At 34.7% G+C, this 15,569-nt stretch overlaps 2 protein-coding genes and 1 long non-coding RNA gene across 4 annotated transcripts; 2 read left to right on the forward strand and 1 right to left on the reverse strand.

The window, feature by feature from the left end:
- Positions 1-1,827: 1,827 nt before the first annotated feature.
- LOC148768212 (uncharacterized) lies at positions 1,828-3,963 on the forward strand. The gene is made up of 4 exons (XR_016033501.1): positions 1,828-2,257; positions 2,507-2,683; positions 2,959-3,000; positions 3,669-3,963. It is a non-coding gene; the product is annotated as an uncharacterized LOC148768212 (long non-coding RNA).
- A 6,805-nt stretch (positions 3,964-10,768) lies between these two features.
- On the forward strand, positions 10,769-12,198 carry LOC105975795 (early nodulin-like protein 7). Of its 2 annotated transcripts, XM_088823102.1 has the most exons (3): positions 10,769-10,854; positions 11,367-11,489; positions 11,608-12,198. In XM_088823102.1, the coding sequence occupies exons 1-3, from the start codon at positions 10,851-10,853 to the stop codon at positions 11,943-11,945; spliced, it is 465 nt and encodes a 154-aa protein (XP_088679228.1). In that variant the 5' UTR covers positions 10,769-10,850; the 3' UTR covers positions 11,946-12,198. The 2 variants fall into 2 exon arrangements, with proteins under 2 accessions (XP_088679228.1, XP_012856480.2); XM_013001026.2 differs by lacking the exon at positions 10,769-10,854 and having other exon boundaries at positions 11,164-11,489.
- LOC105975459 (putative disease resistance protein RGA1) lies at positions 12,105-15,569 on the reverse strand. Its single transcript, XM_013000658.2, has one exon. The coding sequence runs from the start codon at positions 15,567-15,569 to the stop codon at positions 12,105-12,107; it is 3,465 nt and encodes a 1,154-aa protein (XP_012856112.2).

Here is a 15,569-nt window from a genome sequence, read left to right on the forward strand (position 1 = left end):
AATGTCACACTCATGAAATGTTTGGCCTTGTGAGATGCCATGGGAAGCTTCAGCTTGGAATGCCACATTCTTCACCTTTTTCTTTTCTCGAATATTTGCTCTAAAATTCATTTCTTGGGTTTGTAGTTTACCCATGAGTTCATCTAGCTTTAGCGTATTGATATCTCTCACTTCTTCGATTGCTGCAACTCTGTAAGCGAATCTTTCTGGTAATGAACGTAGTGCCTTTCTTACCAACTTTGTTTCCGAGTATTGTTCACCTAATGCATACGATTCATTTGAAATATCACACAACTTAGCGTGGAAATCAGCAATCGTCTCGTCCTCCTCCATATGAAGACTCTCAAATCTCGTGGCTAACATCTGCAGCTTAGATGTTTTAACAGTTGATGTGCCTTCATACGTCACTTGTAGGATCTCCCATGCCCTTTTTGCTGATTCACACGATGCTATCAGTTTGAACTGATTGTCACCAACGCCACTAAAAATTGAGTTTATCGCCCTTGAGTTGTAATTGGCAAGTAATATCTCTTCATTAGTCCATGCTTCTTCTGGTTTTACCGTTTGCATACCATCCGTTCCTTTAGCCATGGGCGGGGTCCAACCAGTCACGATAGCACGCCACGCTCGTTCATCAACGGACTTGATGAACATCTTCATCTTCGATTTCCAGTAAGAGTAATTTGATCCATCCAAGAGAGGTGGTCGTACTGTAGACGCTCCTTCACGATGAAACATATCTGCACAAAACAAATTAAAAAATTAAATCCCAAAATCTCACTAAGTGTATCTAGTGACAGGCTCTTGATGCCAATTGTTAGAATTTATTTCGTGCAGATATAAATTATTTGTGTCAGATTCAGTTTTTCGTTACTGTTGCGTGAAGTGTTGCAACAGTTCGTGAAACAGTTTGTAAAAACAGAAATAAACGAGACACAAATTTAATGTGGTTCGGATACAACTGTACCCTACATCCACTGGGACCTGCAAATAAAATTTACTAATTTTTAGTTTTACGAATACAATAATAGGACTTAATCAAAATACAAAGACTCCCTCTTTGTTGACGCCGTTCTTGTATACTACGCTGAATTATAAATCTTCAATTTGCAGCACGTCCCTTGCTCCGCACGGTTGAACTCCCTTCAACGCTGAATCCCTCAGTCGGCGGATCGATCTCCTCCCGAGATCCGTTTAAGCCCCTCTCCCGAAGAACCGATCTTCTTTTTATATAGAAGAAGCAAACTTGTGATACTCCTTGAATCTTGATGTCTTCACCACAAAGCCTTGAAGCCGATATATTTTCTATGAAAATCACGTATCACGATGGAACAATCAAAACGAGAGGAAAAATATTTTTTGTGAAAAACTTCTCTCGATAAAATAGACGTTCCTAGAGCAGCAATCAAAAGAGCAGAAAAATATAATTTTCTCTCCAAAAAGGCGTGAACAACAAAACGTTGATACTCCTGTAATTATATTCCTGAATAGAAGAGCCCTACAAAATTGGAGCCCATTAGGTTAGTGAGAATCTTACGTGAGGAAACAAAATTATGTAGTAAGGAAAGTCTTTGTCCAAGAAATTCCTTGCTAACATATGACTTATATAATTAAATAAATTAATGACAAAATAAGAGTTTAAAGCATTAAGGAAACTTCCCTAGCTTTAGATAGCGTTTTTCACACGTGTTGAAAAACCAAAATTAGAATCCTCTCGGATTCTAACATATATATATATATATATATATATATATATATATATATATGTTTTCACTTTGTTCATTGTGCACATTTTTTCCGTATCTATTTCTTCCACGTTCTAATAATCTTGGTGTATTTATTAATTCAAAGATTAATCAGGAATTGACGATTTGTCTTGGCGTAACCCTCTTTTGAAGCAATTTTCGAGTTTTCCGATAAAAAATAACTTCCCACGTAATCCTCCACTTCCCATGTAATCCTCATTCGTCCACCTCCCATGTATTTCTTCTTTAATGAAATCGATTAAACTCAAATATAAATTACCAAGTAGCTAAAGTACAAAAAAGGAAAAGAAAAATTAAAACCTAGAGATTCAACTTATATCTCAAATATCAATCCTCATGTTTTTCTTTACACCATCTGTAATTTCCTACTGCAGATGCTTTATCGATTGCACAACAACAGAATTGCAGGTGCCCAAGATCGCCATGAACCTTTTTTGGATCGCAAAAATTCTGCTTGCAAACTTTCCAAAATCGATATTATTGACGAATAGGTATTCTTTCTGGGTTCCCTTTTTGACTTATTCTGTGATTTACGATTGATTCTACAGATTCATGTACAAATTAATCTCAAGTTATTTTATACAATTAAAGAACTTTTGGATTTGAAATAGCTAACGTTCTTTTGAATTATTTTAATACCTTTCTATTTGTGATCAAGCTACATTTATCTTATCGCTGTAATTTTGTTCGTCTTCTGAGAGTGCTTTAAGGATTACTAAGAGTCCATTTTTTTCTTACAGAGAAGCGATACAAGTTGCAGGGATTCGAATGTCATCGATATAAGATATTTGCAGCATTTGTTTGGAAATTATCTGAGCCCTTGATTTCAACTGGGTTTTAAAGACTTGCGAGAGGTGAAATACATTGAAAATCCTGTAGTGGTAGAATTCATGGCCGTCGCCGGTGGAAAAATTAAGGTATTGCAGAATAAATCTTCCATTTCATAAACAAGGAAAAGTATTCTATAAAGTTTAACTTTATGGTGCTCATTAGTTGTCTTTTTTCATCAACTTATACATCATAAGTTTAATATTAAATCAATTCACAAATATGAAAGTTAATATGTTTCTCTTTTTTTGTTTCCTTTATTCGATTTTCCTAATGCCTGTCGATAATTTTTTGTTTCTTCATTACGCAAGTCCGCACTTTTTTGTATTTGTTAATTTCTTAATGTGATGGATTTTGTTTGCAGATATTGAAGAATTTTTTACCAGCATTGTGATCCAGCCTTCAGGTATGTTTGCCTAAAAAATGTAGCTTTATTTTCATAAATTCTCTCGCATTAAAATTGATTCAATTTGGATTTTGATTTATGATTTTTAAATTAATCACGTCGATTATGTGATTGCATTATCTTATTCAGTCAATTCATGTGTAAATGTTTCTCTAATAGTGAGTGGTTTTTTAGCAAGAAAACCATTATCAATTTAGTGGGTAGTCTTTTTCGAAAGCCTTATCATATTCTACTACTTAAGTGGTTTCGTTTCTAACACACAATCATTTATTTTCATTTATCATGGCTCCAAATCTTACAAATATTAGTTATATTGTCCCTTGAGCGAATCGATTGAGCATCATGGGTATGCCGTTTGTTTCAGTGGTTTAAACGAAGTCTACATCATCTCTTTGGTCTTAATAGATGAGAAGGTTGTTCGTAATTGTTGGGGATTTCATTAATATCAAGAAGTACTAAATATTTATTGAATCTTTTAGTAAATGAGCTCAATGATTCAACGTTGAAGTTATGCTTCATCTATATTTTCTACCCCTTCTTTTTATGCCGATTTTTATGAGGAAAATTCATTTATTGTATATTTCCAATGCACATGTTCTCAATATTATAACATCTGTTTTATGAAAATCACTTTATATACTTGACATTTATTTTACTATTTTCTTTAGGATTTTATTTCATGTTATAATGATGCGACTCCTTGAAGTAAATCGTTGAAAAAGGTAGTTGGAGATTTTGATACCTACGATTTGTCAGATAATGGAGTCCAAACCCAATTATTGAAGATGATGAAACTTTGAGAAGAAATGTATGGACGTGCATGATATACAAATATATAGTATAATTTGTTTTATGACTGCGAGTATGATAATTTTATTACGTATAAAGAAATTGGTAGTTTTCGAAATTATGTATTTTGTGATTGTAAGTTTGTAACACATTTTGTAACAAGTCTTTCATATATCTTTGTATATTGGTCTATGGATGCCCTCACCTAATTAGATACTAATTTTTCATTAACTATTTTAAGACAAGGATTTATACATTTAAATGAGCAATGTCTTCAATTTAACATTTTTTAGATAAACAACTTAAGATTTTTTTTTTTTTTTTTACTCAAGACATTGGATATGTCCGACATAAACTTATTTTTTAGTGAAGTATGTGTTTATAATATCTTTTTTTTTTTTTTTTTTGAGAAGATGTGTATATAATATCTTAGTTGTTCATAGCACTTAGATTTAAAATGACACATAAAATATTTTTACAGCAATATTTTTCTACATATTCTGAACGAATGGCCTATTTTTATGATTTTTATTTTAAGTTTATAATGATACTTCTGATTGATTAATGATTGAAATTATAATTTTCTTCTCTATGATTTTAAAAGACCAATAAAAATATTTTTTAGACTTTATTATTTACATAAATAAATGATTGGTGTGTCCAAGTTTCTCTATTGGAGGAATGATTTAAGAGAAATTGATTTTAAATTAAAACAATGAATTTGTCAATTATCTTAGTTAGTTTTTTATGATTTGATTTTTTTGATGAACCATTCAATTGCACATACTTCCACTATTTATAAATTTTTACTTAACTAATTTAAGACAAATTCTTAGATATTTATTTTTTTTAAGAACAATTTAAGAGAAATTATTTTTTGAACTTAAAACATTGAATATGTTCGACAAAAACTTATTTTTAGTGAAGTATATGCAATTGAATATCATAGATGTGTTACATTATCCAAAATCATTTTAAATTTGAAGAATAATTTTTAATTGTTCGGCCCGTGCGTAGCACGGGGCTAAGTACTAGTTTCATTAATTAATCAATTTTAACCCTAATTTCAGTTTTGACTCAAATTTTAACCCTAATTCTTATCAATTCCACCCATTATGCTATGACTTCCTTAATATTACACATTGACCCCGGATTTAAACAAATATATCACATTAACCCCCAATTTTTTTTTTTCAAAAAAAAGTTTTGGGGGTTAATGTGATATATTTGTTAAAATCCGGGGTCAATGTGTAATATTAAGGAAGTTAGAGCACAATGGGTGGAATTGAGGGTATTTTAGACTAAAGACATGGGGATGCGCTTAATTGAGAGACTGTTTTTATTTTGACCAAAATGCATTTAAGTCCCATGTGATGGGCCTTTTTGCCATTCGCCCTTAAAAATATTAGCAAAGACCCATGTATGAAAATTAGTCCCTACACTCCAATCTCCATATATGCGAGTGGGGTGCATTTTTGAAATTAAAAAAAAAACCTAAATACCCTTTAAGTAGGGGTGAGTTCGGGACGGGATTTCGGGAATTCGGGATTTTCGGGATCGGGATTTTGGGATTCGGGATAGAAATTTTAAATCCCAATCCCGTCCCATAATATTAAATCCCGGTAATATCGGTATCCCTAAATATTTCGGGAATTCGGGATTGGGATCGGGAATCCCATATTTTGGCTAAAAACTAAGAAATATATATAATTTTTTTTTCATTAATATTATTTTATACATTAAACCAACTTGAATATATTATATAAATACTATTATTATTGCACTATTTATTTTTACCACAAAACTTGGAACAAATGAAATTTGAAAAATTTAAAAATAAGTTGAAACGATATATTATACTGTATTTCTCATCTCCTTGACAAATATATATATATATATATATATATATATATATATATATATATATATATATATATATATATATATATATATATATATATATATATATATATATATATATATATATATATGTGTGTGTGTGTGTGTGTATGTGTGTGTGTGTGTGTGTTTATTAGTTTTTTTTTTCTTTTTTCCTAATTCGGGATTAAAATATCCCGATCGGGATTGAACCAATTCCCGAATCCCGATCCCGTATTTGTTCCTAATCCCAATCCCGAATCCCGTAATTCCGAATTCCCGAAGTTTTAATCCCAAATAGTAAAATTCTAATCGGGACGGGACGGGATCCCGAATCCCGATCCCAAAGTCCCAGCCCTACCTTTAAGTAGAAACTTTTAGAATTACAAATTCACCCCAAACATTTCAGACCAAAGTGAAGTTTTCAAAATTTTCAACTCAGTCCTTCATGTTTCCAAAAAAAAAAAAAAAAAAACAGGAGGAGAAACCGAAGGACTGCTGACTCCTTGATTGAATCGCGATGGAGAAAAGAAACAGAAATTATTACACTTTTTCTGAATCTCCACAATCCGGTTTCCCAATCTCTGTTATTCAATGTTTGAGGTTGGTGCACCCCTTAGTATGAAAAAGGTTGGTGGGCCCACCTCGTTGAAGATGGTGAGCGCGTGAGGTATTTTCTTCACTCAGAAATTGACCCAATGTAGATGGCCACGTGTCGGCACCGACACACACTCGATCGGAAAGAGGACCGACTCGGTCGGATGAAGATCGGTTCGCGCACGGTGGATGGCGGTCAGCGGTGGGCCCGGGCTGGAGTCGGACGGTGTAGATCGACGCCGCCCAGAGATTCAGTCGGTGAGGATACCCTTTAAATCAGAAACTTTGAAAATTATAGATTCACCCCAGAATTTTTTTTGTCCCAGAATCATGTTTTCAAAATTTCAGTTTAGTCCATGATATTTTTTATGGTTTAAACAAATAAAATATATATTATATATAAGGGCAAATTACCAAAACCCCCCTGAGGTAAGCCTAAATAACGAAAATCCCCCTCATGTTCTCGTAATTACGAAAACCCCCCTGAGGTATGCAGACGTCTTACAAATCGCTCTAACGGTGTTAGACTCGATAGAATCTTTTTTATTCTCCGGAATATTCCTCCGATAATACCAATTTTGCCCTTGTACACGAAATTAACCTTAGGGGGGTAATTGTAAGCATTTTATTAAATGAGGGGTCATTATGAATGTACAAAATACTTATTTTTCTTAAATTAAACCCAAATATAATCAATCATTATGAATCTACAATGTATTTTTATTGGATTAAAACAAATCAATGAAAGAGATTTCAAAATTTAATTATTTTTATATATAAAATTAAATATTTTACAATTCGAGAAATACAACCATACATCATTCAAGCTAAAAGCATAAATCCGTATGAATACTCCTCTGGATAAATAAAATCAATTAAAATATATAAATAAATAAAATAAAAAATTATAATATCAAATTATCAATACAAATTACAAAGTAATAAATAAATTTATAAGAGCAATAAATCATCAACTGAAAGGGATGCCAGGGGGGATTTTCGTTATTTAGGCTTACCTCAGGGGGGTTTTGGTAATTTGCCCTTTATTTTTTACATATTTAACAGAAGGATATAATAGACATTTCACGTTTTCGGTTAAAAAAATTCGGTCATCCGTTAGTCAAGGGGGGTTTTCGTAATTACGAGAACATGAGGGGGATTTTCGTTATTTAGGTTTACCTCAGGGGGGTTTTGGTAATTTGCCCTATATATAAATAATAATAAGAAATTGATCGGACATAAAAGTATGGAGGTTTTAGCATCTGGCACCCCTTGTAATCTCAATGGTTAAAAAAGCTACTATGTCAAAATAGTTAGGCAAAATGAGTTTTTTAGTCCTGTGAGTTTACTAGTTCAGAGTTTTATTTCATGGTGTTTCAAAATTAGAATTTTAGTCCTGTAAATTAAAAATATTGGGAATTTTGGTCCTATGACCTGCTATAACAGGTAATGTGATGGTTAGTTGAATGAGTTGGCATTTACAGTATAAAAGTACATAGATTAAAAATAAATTAGGTGATGTGGCTAATGAGTTAGACAATTTTGGAGGGAAATACAATATACCATCATTTTTTTATTTGATGAATGAAATAAGCATTTTTTTAGTAACTATTTTTAATTAATATTTCATAGCTTTCAATTGATAAAAATAGTAATTAACTATATTTTATTACTCGTTATTGATATTTATTTCTCTTGGTTTGATAACGTATTTTATGTTTGGAGGCTCTAGAATGTTTTTTTGGTACATTTAATTTAATAGAGTTTTGAATATAGTTTATTGTTTTTTGGTTAATTCATAAATGTGTATTTAATTTTTTTATACTAATTATGATTGTGCATTTTATTTAACTTTACAACAAGTTTTCATAAAAGTTATTTTTTTCGTATTTTTGTTAAATTTGATTGTTTGTTCAATTTCATTGTAATCACTAAGTATAGATTTGTAAAAAATGAAATATTTTGATAAATATGAATTTAATTACTACTTTTATTATATAAAAACTAGGGTAAATTACAAACACCCCCTGAGGTATGGTCAAATTACAAAAACACCCCTCTTGTTTGGATAATTACAACCACCCCCCTCAACTCATCAAATTTAGTGGAATCTTCGAGATTATATGGAATATTATCACTTTTGTACCCGTTTTATCCCATTCAAACTCTACATTATGAAGCAAGATGATCATAATATGTGATTTTTAGCTTGTATATATCAGTTTGTGGTGCATCGGAAACTGTATTTTTTACACAAAAAGAGTACAAACTAGAGCACATTTCACGGAATCTAGATGACTATGTTGAATTTGGCACCATAAAGGTGGAGGTCTAAGAAAAAATCATAGTTGAGGGGGGTAGATGTAATTATCCAAACAAGGGGGGTTTTTGTAATTTGACCATACCTCAGGGGGTGTTTGTAATTTACCCTAAAAACTAATAAGTATTAAGGTTATGTTTGGAACCATTTTTGTTTTATTTTCATTGTTTCCCCAAAACAAAATGGGATTTATTACACTTTTCAAATCATTTTCTCAAAACAATTTCAAAAGTTTCTCTCTCCTTCAGACATGATGTGACTGCTACAGTAAAATGATTTAACTTCTACAGTAAAAAATGTCTTCACTAAAAAACAAATAAACATCACTTCATCTTTCAATTTTTTTCTTCAAAAATACTTTTTTCTAACACCTTTAAACATGATTTGACTACTACAGTGTATTTTGTCTCCTTCCAAAATACAAACAAACATTACTTTCATTCTCAAATTATTCCCCCAAAACATATTTTCTCAAAATGAAATCAAAATAAGATCCAAAACCCTTCCAAACATTGCCTAATTAAACTTTAGTTAGTCTTATTTCCTTCATAAAAATATAATGGTAGATTTTATTCAATGATTTACTGTGGTTCTTTACTGTAAATTTAACAAAGAAATAAATATATAAATTAATATGTTACATTTTTCTCATTATTTTGGTGAATTTGACATTGATGATTAAATTGCTCTCCAAAATCATCCAACTCATTAGCCACATCACCTAATTTTTTATATTTTTTTTTTATATTTTAAATGTTAACTCATTCAACGAACCCATCACATTACCTGTTATAGCAGGTCATAGGACCAAAATTCCCAATTTTTGTAACTTACAGGACTAAGATTCTGATTTTGAAACATGGTGGATTAAAACTCTCAACTAATAAACTTATATGACTAAAAAACTCATTTTGCTAAACAATTAGCACATACCTCCTGTATTGTATTTGCATAGTTAATGACATTAAGACCCCTACGAACTGGTCGTGTGATCCACTCGCCAAATATGCGATCGGGTTTCGATTTTTTGACGTGAAAAGACTCAAATACCCTTTAAATTATAAATTTTAAAAATAAGCCCCAAATAAAATTTTCATTTTTTTCAATTCAGTCCCTTAAAGTTTCAAAAAGGCCCCCTTTTTCCTTAAGTCAGGGACTAATTTGCAATTTTACAAAAATACACTGAACATAGCTGACCGCCGCTCTCCTTCCGGCGAACACTCTCTCCGGCCTCACCTACCTCCATATCCTCAGTCTCAGCTTCGCCCCACCACTCCAACATTTTCTTCGACGAAATTTGGTTTGGTATAGAGCTAAGATTCAAGGTCATTATTCTTCTGCAAAATCATCAACAACCCGTGAAAATTCAAGAAAATATCTGCCATCATCGAAAACATAGCTTTTTAGAGAAAAAAATCCACAAAAAAAACTATTTTTTGAATTTTTTGGCGTCTTCTCCGACGTCTCCCGATAGTAGCCCACCATTATGCAAGGTACACGAAAAAAAACTATTTATTTGCTTTTTTTCGTCTTCTCCTTATCGTCTTCTCCGACTGCAAATAGGATAAATGTAATTTTCCTTCTATATTTTGAATTCTTGCCAAAATTAAAAAAAAAAAATTAAAAAAAATACACTATTATATTTTCCGTTGTAAAGGGAATAAATATCCCTGCACAAATACTTGAGATGCAAAAAATTGATTTTCAGGATATTGATTCAGAGGCACTGCAGATCCTCGACATCTGTTACGAACGTGCTAAATCGGTACGTCATAAAGACATTATTACCCCTTAAAACAATACTAAACAAAATACTAAGGTTTTGTTCCGGACTTTCTTCACACAGATTCTTGAGCAAAACCGAGGACTTATGGATGCCGTTGTCGACAATCTTATTGAGAAGAAGAGTTTAACCAAGCAAGAATTCTTTAACTTGGTTGAGTTACATGGATCTATTCAATCTATGCCACCTAGTATACTTGATATCAGGTCAGCAAAATTATTACAGCTGCAAAATATTATTGCTGACGTGGAAGCAGCTCACCGGTGAAGTGTATCCGCATGCTTCTAGAAGGTATCGCGTTTTAATTTGTATATGTATACACTACTGGATTTCATCGATTAAGGTTCTAGAAGTATACGATTAAATATTTGATATTGTTCGTCTTTCTTTCTTGCATTCAGGCACGAAGAAAATTTTGCTATATTATGGTCCTAAAAGATAGAGACGTGCTTCTTATTGGTTGATTTGATTTCTCGTTGGTTTATGAGTTTATTTTTTGTTGTATATTATATTAGTCTAGTCTTGACAGAAATGCGAAGCATATTTAATTGTATGATTAAATATTTCATTTTTGTGAAACTCAAACTTGTTTTGTGGCTTCTTTATTGCGGTATTGATATTAGATAATATATTTAATTTTATGTATTGGAAAATAATAAATATTATACATAGAGGTGCAAAGCAGCATAAAATTTGAAGTTGATTGTGTTTCGTTGAAAGAAAAAAAATGATGTGGCCACGTAGGATAATTCTCAGACCAAGTCAAACACCACGACCTTCTTCAACTAGCAGTAACCGCCGTGCTCCACCACTTTTGTTGACGGTTACTTCCAGTATTTGAAAATCCCTCCTCCCACTATATATATCTATGGTGATATAAACAAACCTCTTCAGAAATTGAAATATTAATTAACAGATTTTTAATGGCTTCTTTTAGGAGTTTGAGTTTCGGCTTTGCCGCTTTATTCATACTGGTCATCACAAGTTCTTCTCCGGCAGCCACTGCGGCGGAGGGGTTCAAGGTTGGCGGCGACGAGGGTTGGCGGCAGCCAGCCGCCAACGACACTGAAATGTACACCCGGTGGGCATCAACCATGAGATTCCATGTCGGAGATTCTCTCCGTAAGTACTTTTTTTTTTTTTTTTTTTAATATATATATAATATAATAATTTTCAAGTTATATTATGTGTAATTGATCTTCATTAATATTTATGTAACTATTTATTATTGTAAAACAAGGTTTCGTGTACAAGAATGATTTGGTGGTGGTGGTGGACAAATGGGGGTACTACCACTGCAACTCAACCCACCCCATCTCCGTATTCGACGATGGAAACACCGTTTTCAATCTGGGTCGACCCGGCCCGGCATACTTTGTGAGTTCCGACCCGGTTCGGTGCAAAAACGGGCAAAGATTAAATGTGGAAGTGATTTCGCTGATGCACGACGACCCGATTTCACGAACACCAGCACCAGCACCATTTTCTGGAGCAGGATCTAATTTCTTGGCCATGCCACAACTGGTTTTCTTTTATGTAGTTATTGCTTCAGCTTCCATTAATAATATGTATATGTAGCTTAATTTAGTAATATATTAGGATTAGGATTAGGATTAGGATTAGGGTGAAATAGTAGAGTGTTGTTTTTATAATTCATTATCTAACTCTATTCTAATAGTACAAGTGATATTGATGATGCGTACAATGAAAAAAACAAGGAATTAATTAATTAATTAATTAATGGAAGAGGCGAAGGTGTGGATTGTGGCGGGAAATGGATTTCCAGGGTTGACCCTCGTTGTCCCCGTAGACTTGTTCCAGTTGTGTTGAATCAGAAATATCCAACACCTTCAATGATGATGAAACCTTTTGCAGGAGGTGTTGCGGCAGCTCCGTCAATCCATAGCAGAAACAGATCTCCAACTCCATCAGGCAAGGCATTATTGAATACTCTTCTTCATCTTCTTCTTGGGCAGTGGTGATGTCCTCCCACTTGTTCCACTTTCGACAGCTCCAAAATGACAGTTTTTTTAACTTGGGAAAGCCACCATCAATATTATTATTAGTACCCGACGAACACGAAGTTGTTGTTGCTATTCCCAGGAATTCCCGTCCAACATATTCCAATTTAGATAAATCTTGAATCCAAAGAGTCTCCAGTAGCGGTAGTTTACCCAGGGGCGGCAGCGACGGAAGGCCTTCACAATCGCAGAGCTGAACATTTATGAGTTGGTTGAGGGGGGACGTGATCCATCGTGGAAGTCGAGAGCCTTCATAGTGATAAATCATCAGCTTATGCAGGTTTGGATGTGGTTTCAGAGCATCTACCAGTTTGGAACCATAAATATCCAACACCTTCAATGATGATGAAACCTTTCGCATGAGGCGTTGCGGCAGCTCCGTCAATCCCTTGCAGAAATGGATCTCCAACTCCGTGAGGCAAGGCATTATTGAGATAGCAACATTATCTTCTTCTTCCACCGTAATGTCTTCCCACTTCTTCCAGTTGATACATTTCTCAAATCTCAGTTTCTTCAACTTGGGGAAGCCACCAGCAATAGTACCCCTCGATGATGAACATGTTGCTATTCCCAGGAATTCCCGTCCAACATATTCCAATTTAGGTAAATTAAAAATCTCAAGAGTCTCCAGTAGCGGTAGTTTACCCAGCGGCGGCAGCGACACAAGGAATTCACAATAGTGGAGATCAATAGATGTGAGTTGGTTCAGGGGCGACACAATCCATCCCGGTAGTCGAGAGCCGTTATAGCCCCTGATAGTCAGCTGTTGGAGGTTTTGGTGTGGGTAAAGAGCATCTAGTACTTCATTCCAAACCGATGTTGATGATGATGGCTCATCAACATCAAAATTTATTATCAGTTCCCGAATCTGCGTTTTTTTCGCCAACTCCGCTTCACGAGCATCCTCGACCACCACCGCTACTGAATCACAACTGCTTATTTCAATCAACAACTCCAGTTTTCCACTAAGTCGGTTTAAATTCTTCAACCACCCAACCTGGCTCCCATCAAAAGGAAGGACTTTATTCAATGTGACTAGACTCGTTAATTCGGCTATTCCTTGTGGATATTGCTTCAGAGATTCAGTACGTTCATTATACAAATGTTTGAGCTTCTTCAGCCTGTGGATCCCTTGTGGAAGTCCACACAGACTACGACACTCATTAACATTCAGGCTTTCTAATTTACTCAAATTGCACAGGCTCTCCGGCAACTCTCCCAGTCCTCTATTCCAGCTCAAATCCAAGTGTATCAACTCACTCAAATTCCCAATCTCCAAAGGAATTTCTTGTAGCCCGCACCAGTCAACCCAAAGAAATTGCAAGTTATACAACTTACAAATAGACTTCAGATCATCACCAACAAATTTATTATTACTCAAGTTCAACCACCTCAAGTGAATCAATTTTTCTATTTCTTTCGGAATGACTTGCAACCCACAACATCTTAAATCAAGTAACCTCACACTTGTTAGGCAATCACAAACATGTGGATCAAGAACTTCTTTGCACTCAAATAAACTACGATATTTTTCGACTCGGGAAACTAACAAAGGGCTACAGTCTTTGCAAGTTGTGTTCTTCATTCTTGATCCCACATTCTTCCTCAGGAATTCAGCGAAATCATGTACAATGTCATGCATCATAAACGATTTTATCTCTTTATCGCCGTCTTTCATATAAAAGTTTTGAAACAGAGAACGCATTGCTAAATTATCAAAGTACCCTCTCCCTCTAACTTTCCAGTCATCATGGGCATTCGATCCTAGGTAACCCATTGCCATCCATTTTGTTATTAGCTCATCCACATATATTCTAGTATCTTTAGGAAAGACGGCACAATAAGAGAAGCAACGCTTCAATGTTGGGGACAACTCGTTATAACTCATAAACAAATGGCGGAAGAGGTCGTCTTCTACTTCCTCCAACTTCCATATTTCACTATTCAACACGCTCTCCCACTCTTCCAATGTAGTCTTGAACCGTAAGAGACTTCCCAAAGTCTTTGCTGCAAGCGGCAATCCATTGCACTTCTTGGTTATCTGCTTACCTGTGCTCTCAAATTCTTCACATTGATCTTTGTTCTTACCACAAAGGGCAATCCGACCTAATAATGACCAACAATCTTCATCATTGAGAACTCCCAAACGATGGATCATCCAATTATTCTTGATAAACTCTCCCATCATCATTATTGCAACCCTTTCGTTTCTAGTTGTTACCAAAACTTTGCTACCCGTTCCACCACTTTTGAGAGCATTTTTCAGGGGTTTCCACTTGATATCGTCTTCTGTCCAAACATCATCCATAACAAGAAGAAACTTTTTCCCTGAAATAGACTTTTTTAGACGTTGCAGTAGCATTTCCAATTGATTGGTCCTTGGGGGTTCATCCAACTTTTCCACACTTGCCACAATCCCTTTCGCAATCTCAACCTCGTTAAAGGGATCTGAAACAGATATCCAAATTCTTAAGTCAAAATAATTCATTACTTGACTATTGTTATAAGCTAGTTGAGCAAGAGTTGTCTTCCCAAGGCCACCCACACCCACTATAGATATGACGCGGATGCCTCTTATTAATCCTTCTTCACTACTACCACCTTCACCCACAAGTTGTCTCACCACGTCTTCTCTCTCTAATTCTCGGCCATAAATTTCCTCTAAGTCGATGAAAGAAGTAGTTTGACCCCGCCATAATTCACGGTCAGATGGCTGTGGCGTGGTCGCAAAACCGTACCGATCTTTCTCCGCCAAAATTAGATCAAGCCGTGCTACCACTTCTTTCACTTTCAAGGCAATATCACGACGCACAACAACTTTCTCGAAACACAATAAACACGAAGGGATGAAGGAGCGTACCTTGTACAACAAAAGTAGTAAAACATTATCGAAAGAATGTTCTTCCGTCTCAAATTCGCGAATCGCCGCATTCCATTCGTCCAACACGTCGTCCATTTCATAGGTCGTGTTTTCGAGCCTCGTCAGCCAGTCTCTGACGAGTTTGTCCTTGCACCCCTTCTTCTCCGCATCATCCAGCACATTTATAACCCTTTTCAGCTCATCGGAAAGAATCTGAATCTCCTTGTCAACGCCTATCACCAAATTCACTTGGTTCAGGCCCGGCCCTGCTCCGAGACCCGCAACCCGCCCCAACACAGAATAGATAGCATTGGCTGCCAT

This window comes from Erythranthe guttata, chromosome 9 (genome assembly GCF_056151865.1).
Source record: "Erythranthe guttata isolate IM_541 chromosome 9, IM_541, whole genome shotgun sequence".
NCBI lineage: Eukaryota > Viridiplantae > Streptophyta > Magnoliopsida > Lamiales > Phrymaceae > Erythranthe > Erythranthe guttata.

Excerpts from the sequence above, each read along its gene's own strand:
- LOC105975795 (XM_013001026.2), top strand. The coding sequence starts at position 11,291 with ATGGCTTCTTTTAGGAGTTTGAGTTTCGGCTTTGCCGCTTTATTCATA. Across the intron at positions 11,490-11,607 it reads CCATGTCGGAGATTCTCTCC|GTTTCGTGTACAAGAATGAT; the intron begins GTAAGTACTTTT and ends TTGTAAAACAAG.
- LOC105975459 (XM_013000658.2), bottom strand. The coding sequence starts at position 15,569 with ATGGCAGCCAATGCTATCTATTCTGTGTTGGGGCGGGTTGCGGGTCTC.